General features: G+C 44.7%; 1 protein-coding gene across 1 annotated transcript; it reads right to left on the minus strand.

The window, feature by feature from the left end:
- Positions 1 to 978: 978 nt before the first annotated feature.
- LOC120039518 (calcium-independent phospholipase A2-gamma-like) lies at positions 979 to 8,446 on the minus strand (the record flags this gene model as incomplete). The annotated part of the gene is made up of 2 exons (XM_038984926.1): positions 979 to 2,436; positions 8,226 to 8,446. Coding segments are annotated over 2 exons (496 nt in total), but the record flags the coding sequence as incomplete, so codon positions are not given.
- Between the last annotated feature and the right edge of the window lie 2,692 nt (positions 8,447 to 11,138).

The raw sequence follows: 11,138 nt of genomic DNA on the forward strand, positions 1-11,138 counted from the left end.
ACATCAGATCAGATTATATGATCATGTATATAGTGTAGTTATGAGACACAGCTTCAATAGACATCAGATCAGATGATATGATCATGTATGTAGTGTAGTTATGAGACACAGCTTCAATAGACATCAGATCAGATTATATGATCATGTATGTAGTGTAGTTATGAGACACAGCTTCAATAGACATCAGATCAGATGATATGATCATGTATGTAGTGTAGTTATGAGACACAGCTTCAATAGACATCAGATCAGATGATATGATCATGTATGTAGTGTAGTTATGAGACACAGCTTCAATAGACATCAGATCAGATTATATGATCATGTATATAGTGTAGTTATGAGACACAGCTTCAATAGACATCAGATCAGATGATATGATCATGTATGTAGTGTAGTTATGAGACACAGCTTCAATAGACATCAGATCAGATTATATGATCATGTATATAGTGTAGTTATGAGACACAGCTTCAATAGACATCAGATCAGATGATATGATCATGTATGTAGTGTAGTTATGAGACACAGCTTCAATAGACATCAGATCAGATGATATGATCATGTATGTAGTGTAGTTATGAGACACAGCTTCAATAGACATCAGATCAGATGATATGATCATGTATATAGTGTAGTTATGAGACACAGCTTCAATAGACATCAGATCAGATGATATGATCATGTATATAGTGTAGTTATGAGACACAGCTTCAATAGACATCAGATCAGATGATATGATCATGTATGTAGTGTAGTTATGAGACACAGCTTCAATAGACATCAGATCAGATTATATGATCATGTATGTAGTGTAGTTATGAGACACAGCTTCAATAGACATCAGATCAGATTATATGATCATGTATGTAGTGTAGTTATGAGACACAGCTTCAATAGACATCAGATCAGATTATATGATCATGTATGTAGTGTAGTTATGAGACACAGCTTCAATAGACGACACAACAACAGAAACCGGTTTCAATGACACATTTTCATTCTTACACACCTACAGGGCCGCTGCAGGAGAAAGGTGGTACAAGCTCATTATAAAGCTAATACCATGAACTCTGCAATTAAATATGATTCAAAATCACATATCAAACCATTTACATCTGATCCCTTACAGAGCTCTTAAGAACAATGTGACAATTTACAAAGTGCATGATTTCATTCATCTGTGAAAAAAGGCATAATTACATGTTTTATACCATTCTACTTTACATGCCTAGTTCAAGTTTGAAGCATTTAAATGAGGTGACACCAATGTCAGTTACTTACAACATCCGTATTTACAGTAATTACAATGGAATGAGTTGCTAATAACAGACCCTGAATATCTGACATACCAGTACATGTCGGTAGTTGTCAAAAACACCTTCCCTGCAAAACCTGCACTCTTAAATCAAAACAGTAAATGGCTATGCCTGTCTACCATTCACACCATTATGGCTGTTTACACAGGCAGCCAAATTCAGATATTTAGCCCAATTATTGGCAAAAGATCTGATTTTTAGGGGGGAAAAATATTAGAATTGGGCTGCCTGTGTAAACACGGCCTATGTGCTCTCATCACAGTGGTGCTTTATTTAGGACCAGTCAAAAGGTTGATTCCTTCAGCCCTACCAGCCAAACCCCTTTCAGAGAAAACAACAGATCCTTCTGTACCACCTCTCACAGGTCAAACAACATCCTGCCTGAGCAGCAGAAATTCTAATGGACCGCAGTCATATCACATGATCTACATCAAGCAGATATGGAGTCCAGAGGAGGCTGGTGGGAGAAGCTATAGGAGGACAGGCTCATTGTAATGGCTGGAATGACAAAATGGAACGGTATCAAACATATGGAAGCCACGTTTAACTCGGTTCCATTTATTCCATTCCAACCATTACAATGAGTCTTTCCTCCTATAGCTCCTCCCACCAGCCTCCACTGATGGAGTCATATCAAAGCACATGTTTATTTTCAAGTCTAAATTAGTTTCTCAGCAGTTACCGCCTGCAGTGCCTTTTGAACTTTAACCTCTGCAGGTCACTTCCTACAGTTTGGAGATGAAGGGCCCTCGTACATGTCAGACCTTTACAGCTCCTATATTATCTTCATAATCAGTCTAAATTAGTCTCAGCCTGTCTGACCTTTCACCTCTAGACGTCCCCTACAGTTTGGAGATGAAGGGCAAGCCCTCGTACATGTCGGCCTTCAGTTTGCACCATTCAGCCAGCCTCTGGATGGCGCTCTTCTCCAGAGCCAGCACCGACGCTGCCTTGTTCAGCTTGGCTTCGTTCCTCTCCAGGTAGCGAGTTCCTTCCTCCTGCAGGAAGGTCAGCCTCTCCGGGCGGCTCTCGTCCAATGGGATGTCCTCGCTCATGTAGGGGTTGAAACGGAAGTAGGTGTTGGGTGGAAGGAGGGCGTCCAGCATGATGTGGACCTCTGACGGGGAGAGAAGAGGTGAGAGAGGTTTGGTCATGTTGCTGGAGTACAGTTAAATCATTTTATATCTTGATAGCTATCATGTTAGTGTAGCTAGTTTAGAGGAAGCAGCTGTCTGGGAGAAGGAGAGAGCATGATGTGGACTTCTGATGAGGGAGACAAAGCTAGTCCGTATGTGACTGGTTTATTATGACTTCCTACTTTATAGAGATCCATCAAGTTGTTCATAGTGCCATCACCCGCACACACTGTGACTAAACATCACTCATCACCCGCACACACTGTGACTAAACATCACTCATCACCCGCACACACTGTGACTAAACATCACTCATCACCCGCACACACTGTGACTAAACATCACTCATCACCCGCACACACTGTGACTAAACATCACTCATCACCCGCACACACTGTGACTAAACATCACTCATCACCCGCACACACTGTGACTAAACATCACTCATCACCCGCACACACTGTGACTAAACATCACTCATCACCCGCACACACTGTGACTAAACATCACTCATCACCCGCACACACTGTGACTAAACATCACTCATCACCCGCACACACTGTGACTAAACATCACTCATCACCCGCACACACTGTGACTAAACATCACTCATCACCCGCACACACTGTGACTAAACATCACTCATCACCCGCACACACTGTGACTAAACATCACTCATCACCCGCACACACTGTGACTAAACATCACTCACACTGAACCATCTACACATGTAGGAATCAGAGAGGAGGAGTACTGGGGAGATGATGAATGAGAGGAATCAGAGAGGTGGAGTACTGGGGAGATGATGAATGAGAGGAATCAGAGAGGTGGAGTACTGGGGAGATGATGAATGAGAGGAATCAGAGAGGTGGAGTACTGGGGAGATGATGAATGAGAGGAATCAGAGAGAGGAGGAGTACTGGGGAGATGATGAATGAGAGGAATCAGAGAGAGGTGGAGTACTGGAGAGATGATGAATGAGAGGAATCAGAGAGAGGTGGAGTACTGGGGAGATGATGAATGAGAGGAATCAGAGAGGAGGAGTACTGGGGAGATGATGAATGAGAGGAATCAGAGAGAGGAGGAGTACTGGGGAGATGATGAATGAGAGGAATCAGAGAGAGGAGGAGTACTGGGGAGATGATGAATGAGAGGAATCAGAGAGAGGAGGAGTACTGGGGAGATGATGAATGAGAGGAATCAGAGAGGTGGAGTACTGGGGAGATGATGAATGAGAGGAATCAGAGAGGTGGAGTACTGGGGAGATGATGAATGAGAGGAATCAGAGAGGTGGAGTACTGGGGAGATGATGAATGAGAGGAATCAGAGAGGTGGAGTACTGGGGAGATGATGAATGAGAGGAATCAGAAAGGTGGAGTACTGGGGAGATGATGAATGAGAGGAATCAGAAAGGTGGAGTACTGGGGAGATGATGAATGAGAGGAATCAGAGAGGTGGAGTACTGGGGAGATGATGAATGAGAGGAATCAGAAAGGTGGAGTACTGGGGAGATGATGAATGAGAGGAATCAGAAAGGTGGAGTACTGGGGAGATGATGAATGAGAGGAATCAGAGAGGTGGAGTACTGGGGAGATGATGAATGAGAGGAATCAGAGAGGTGGAGTACTGGGGAGATGATGAATGAGAGGAATCAGAGAGAGGAAGAGTACTGGGGAGATGATGAATGAGAGGAATCAGAGAGGTGGAGTACTGGGGAGATGATGAATGAGAGGAATCAGAGAGGTGGAGTACTGGGGAGATGATGAATGAGAGGAATCAGAAAGGTGGAGTACTGGGGAGATGATGAATGAGAGGAATCAGAGAGAGGTGGAGTACTGGGGAGATGATGAATGAGAGGAATCAGAGAGGTGGAGTACTGGGGAGATGATGAATGAGAGGAATCAGAGAGGTGGAGTACTGGGGAGATGATGAATGAGAGGAATCAGAGAGAGGTGGAGTACTGGGGAGATGATGAATGAGAGGAATCAGAGAGGTGGAGTACTGGGGAGATGATGAATGAGAGGAATCAGAGAGGTGGAGTACTGGGGAGATGATGAATGAGAGGAATCAGAAAGGTGGAGTACTGGGGAGATGATGAATGAGAGGAATCAGAGAGGTGGAGTACTGGGGAGATGATGAATGAGAGGAATCAGAGAGAGGTGGAGTACTGGGGAGATGATGAATGAGAGGAATCAGAGAGGAGGAGTACTGGGGAGATGATGAATGAGAGGAATCAGAAAGGTGGAGTACTGGGGAGATGATGAATGAGAGGAATCAGAGAGGTGGAGTACTGGGGAGATGATGAATGAGAGGAATCAGAGAGGTGGAGTACTGGGGAGATGATGAATGAGAGGAATCAGAAAGGTGGAGTACTGGGGAGATGATGAATGAGAGGAATCAGAGAGAGGAGGAGTACTGGGGAGATGATGAATGAGAGGAATCAGAAAGGTGGAGTACTGGGGAGATGATGAATGAGAGGAATCAGAAAGGTGGAGTACTGGGGAGATGATGAATGAGAGGAATCAGAGAGAGGTGGAGTACTGGGGAGATGATGAATGAGAGGAATCGGAGAGGTGGAGTACTGGGGAGATGATGAATGAGAGGAATCGGAGAGGTGGAGTACTGGGGAGATGATGGTCTTCCAACCACCTAGCAGGGACTACATGCAGCGAATGAGTCACTTAATGTGATTCACAGAAAACAATTAACATCCAACCACCTACAAGAGACTACATGCAGTGTCTGTTTTAGTGAAGCACATGTCTCTGACTGACTGGCTGGCTGGCTGGCTGGCTGGCTGGCTGGCTGGCTGACTGACTGGCTGGCTGACTGACAGCCTTTAATCTGATGTTATAAATAACCTAATGTGGTTTCATCCCTGTCAAATGACAGATGTGGACAGTGGCACACACACACCAACTACACACACACACACACCAACTACACACGCACAGTACACCACACACACACCAACTACCCACGCACAGTACACCACACACACACCAATTACACACACACAGTACACCACACACACACCAACTACACCACACACACACCAACTACACACACACACGCACAGTACACCACACACACACCAACTACACCACACACAGTACACCAACTACACACCCACAGTACACCACACACACACCAACTACACCACACACAGTACACCACACACACACCAACTACACACGCACAGTACACCACACACACACCAACTACACCACACACACCAACTACACACGCACAGTACACCACACACACCAACTACACACGCACAGTACACCACACACACACCAACTACACACGCACAGTACACCACACACACACCAACTACACACGCACAGTACACCACACACACACCAACTACACCACACACACACCAACTACACACACACAGTACACCACACACACACCAACTACACACGCACAGTACACCACACACACACCAACTACACACGCACAGTACACCACACACACACCAACTACACACGCACAGTACACCACACACACACCAACTACACACACACAGTACACCACACACACACCAACTACACACGCACACACACCAACTACACACGCACAGTACACCACACACACACCAACTACACACGCACAGTACACCACACACACACCAACTACACACGCACAGTACACCACACACACACCAACTACACACGCACAGTACACCACACACACACCAACTACACACGCACAGTACGCCACACACACACCAACTACACACGCACAGTACACCACACACACACACACCAACTACACACGCACAGTACACCACACACACACCAACTACACACGCACAGTACACCACACACACACGCACAGTACACCACACACACACACCAACTACACACCCACAGTACACCACACACACACACACCAACTACACACCCACAGTACACCACACACACACACCAACTACACACGCACAGTACACCACACACACACCAACTACACACGCACAGTACACCACACACACACACCAACTACACACGCACAGTACACCACACACACACCAACTACACACGCACAGTACACCACACACACACCAACTACACACGCACAGTACACCACACACACACCAACTACACCACGCACAGTACACCACACACACACCAACTACACCACGCACAGTACACCACACACACACCAACTACACACACACAGTACACCACACACACACACCAACTACACCACACACACACCAACTACACACGCACAGTACACCACACACACACCAACTACACACGCACAGTACACCACACACACACCAACTACACACGCACAGTACGCCACACACACACCAACTACACACGCACAGTACGCCACACACACACCAACTACACACACACAGTACACCACACACACACCAACTACACACGCACAGTACACCACACACACACCAACTACACACGCACAGTACACCACACACACACCAACTACACACGCACAGTACGCCACACACACACCAACTACACACGCACAGTACACCACACACACACCAACTACACACGCACAGTACACCACACACACACCAACTACACACACACACAGTACACCACACACACACCAACTACACACACACACAGTACACCACACACACACCAACTACACACACACACAGTACACCACACACACACCAACTACACCACACACAGTACACCACACACACACCAACTACACACGCACAGTACACCACACACACACCAACTACACACCCACAGTACACCACACACACACCAACTACACCACACACAGTACACCACACACACACCAACTACACACCCACAGTACACCACACACACACACCAACTACACCACACACACACCAACTACACACACCAACTACACACGCACAGTACACCACACCAACTACACCACACACACACCAACTACACACACACAGTACACCACACACACACCAACTACACTACACACACACCAACTACACACGCACAGTACACCACACCACACCAACTACACCACACACACACCAACTACACACACACAGTACACCACACACACACCAACTACACTACACACACACCAACTACACACACACAGTACACCACACCACACCAACTACACTACACACACACCAACTACACACACACAGTACACCACACACACACCAACTACACACGCACAGTATACAACACACACACCAACTACACACGCACAGTACACCACACACACACACCAACTACACACACACAGTACACCACACACACACCAACTACACACGCACAGTACACCACACACACACCAACTACACACGCACAGTACACCACACACACACCAACTACACCACACACACACCAACTACACCACACACACACCAACTACACCACACACAGTACACCACACACACACCAACTACACACACACAGTACACCACACACACACACAGTACACCACACACAGTACACCACACACACACCAACTACACACACACAGTACACCACACACACACCAACTACACCACACACACACCAACTACACACGCACAGTACACCACACACACACCAACTACACACGCACAGTACACCACACACACACCAACTACACACGCACAGTACACCACACACACACCAACTACACACCAACTACACCACACACACACCAACTACACCACACACAGTACACCACACACACACCAACTACACACACACAGTACACCACACACACCAACTACACCACACACACACACCAACTACACCACACAGTCCATGGTCCTCTGGTGACCCACCCTCTGTGTCGGTGGCACTGCTGATGACGTTGGTGATCTTGGCTTTGAGACTGGTGGAGGTGGTGTTGTTCTTGTTGACGGTCTCATAGCGACCCGTACCCAGGGAGACCACACACTGCACTGGGGTGTTGGGCCACAGCAGCTTACACTCATGGATGGCCAACGCTGTGGGGTTGTTGATGAGGAGACCACCATCCTGGAAACACACAGAGACAGTCTGACTTTAGAAAATAACACAAGGATTTTAGACGGACCGGTATGTTGTTCAAATGTTTACATATTTTTGCTTTACTCATCTCATATGTATATACTGTATTCTATTCTACTGTATTTTAGTCTACGCCACTCCGACATTGCTCGTCCTAATATTTATATATTCCTTAATTCCATTCTTTTACTTTTAGGTTTGTGTGTATTGTTAGATATTACTGCGCTATTGGAGCTAGAAACACAAGCATTTCGCTACACCTGCAATAACATCGGCTAATGTGACCAATACAATTTGATTTAATGTCATGTTTATGTCTGCGTTCTTATCTTGTATGTAAAAGGTACATGACATTAAGTTTGGTAAATGTACTGGTAAATGTCTAATAATATTGAGGTAGAACACAGTAAATCACCATGTCCTAGTACATCATGTCTGAGGTAGAACACAGTAAATCACCATGTCCTAGTACATCATGTCTGAGGTAGAACATAGTAAATCACCATGTCCTATTACATAATGTCTGAGGTAGAACATAGTAAATCACCATGTCCTAGTACATCATGTCTGAGGTAGAACACAGTAAATCACCATGTCCAAGTACATAATGTCTGAGGTAGAACATAGTAAATCACCATGTCCTATTACATAATGTCTGAGGTAGAACATAGTAAATCACCATGTCCTAGTACATCATGTCTGAGGTAGAACACAGTAAATCACCATGTCCTAGTACATCATGTCTGAGGTAGAACATAGTAAATCACCATGTCCTAGTACATCATGTCTGAGGTAGAACACAGTAAATCACCATGTCCTAGTACATCATGTCTGAGGTAGAACATAGTAAATCACCATGTCCTAGTACATCATGTCTGAGGTAGAACATAGTAAATCACCATGTCCTAGTACATCATGTCTGAGGTAGAACATAGTAAATCACCATGTCCTAGTACATCAGGTCTGAGGTAGAACATAGTAAATCACCATGTCCTAGTACATCATGTCTGAGGTAGAACATAGTAAATCACCATGTCCTAGTACATCATGTCTGAGGTAGAACACAGTAAATCACCATGTCCTATTACATCATGTCTGAGGTAGAACATAGTAAATCACCATGTCCTAGTACATCAGGTCTGAGGTAGAACATAGTAAATCACCATGTCCTAGTACATCATGTCTGAGGTAGAACACAGTAAATCACCATGTCCTAGTACATCAGGTCTGAGGTAGAACATAGTAAATCACCATGTCCTAGTACATCATGTCTGAGGTAGAACACAGTAAATCACCATGTCCTAGTACATCATGTCTGAGGTAGAACATAGTAAATCACCATGTCCTAGTACATCATGTCTGAGGTAGAACACAGTAAATCACCATGTCCTAGTACATCAGGTCTGAGGTAGAACATAGTAAATCACCATGTCCTAGTACATCATGTCTGAGGTAGAACATAGTAAATCACCATGTCCTAGTACATCATGTCTGAGGTAGAACACAGTAAATCACCATGTCCTATTACATCATGTCTGAGGTAGAACATAGTAAATCACCATGTCCTAGTACATCAGGTCTGAGGTAGAACATAGTAAATCACCATGTCCTAGTACATCATGTCTGAGGTAGAACACAGTAAATCACCATGTCCTAGTACATCATGTCTGAGGTAGAACACAGTAAATCACCATGTCCTATTACATCATGTCTGAGGTAGAACACAGTAAATCACCATGTCCTAGTACATCATGTCTGAGGTAGAACATAGTAAATCACCATGTCCTAGTACATCAGGTCTGAGGTAGAACACAGTAAATCACCATGTCCTAGTACATCATGTCTGAGGTAGAACACAGTAAATCACCATGTCCTAGTACATCATGTCTGAGGTAGAACATAGTAAATCACCATGTCCTAGTACATCATGTCTGAGGTAGAACATAGTAAATCACCATGTCCTAGTACATCATGTCTGAGGTAGAACACAGTAAATCACCATGTCCTCGTACATCATGTCTGAGGTAGAACACAGTAAATCACCATGTCCTAGTACATCATGTCTGAGGTAGAACATAGTAAATCACCATGTCCTAGTACATCATGTCTGAGGTAGAACACAGTAAATCACCATGTCCTAGTACATCATGTCTGAGGTAGAACATAGTAAATCACCATGTCCTAGTACATCAGGTCTGAGGTAGAACATAGTAAATCACCATGTCCTAGTACATCATGTCTGAGGTAGAACATAGTAAATCACCATGTCCTATTACATAATGTCTGAGGTAGAACATAGTAAATCACCATGTCCTAGTACATCAGGTCTGAGGTAGAACATAGTAAATCACCATGTCCTAGTACATCATGTCTGAGGTAGAACATAGTAAATCACCATGTCCTAGTACATCATGTCTGAGGTAGAACATAGTAAATCACCATGTCCTAGTACATCAGGTCTGAGGTAGAACACAGTAAATCACCATGTCCTAGTACATCATGTCTGAGGTAGAACATAGTAAATCACCATGTCCTAGTACATAATGTCTGAGGTAGAACACAGTAAATCACCATGTCCTAGTACATCATGTCTGAGGTAGAACATAGTAAATCACCATGTCCTAGTACATCATGTCTGAGGTAGAACACAGTAAATCACCATGTCCTAGTACATCATGTCTGAGGTAGAACACAGTAAATCACCA

The sequence above is a fragment of the Salvelinus namaycush genome, unplaced genomic scaffold (assembly GCF_016432855.1).
Source record: "Salvelinus namaycush isolate Seneca unplaced genomic scaffold, SaNama_1.0 Scaffold2769, whole genome shotgun sequence".
NCBI lineage: Eukaryota > Metazoa > Chordata > Actinopteri > Salmoniformes > Salmonidae > Salvelinus > Salvelinus namaycush.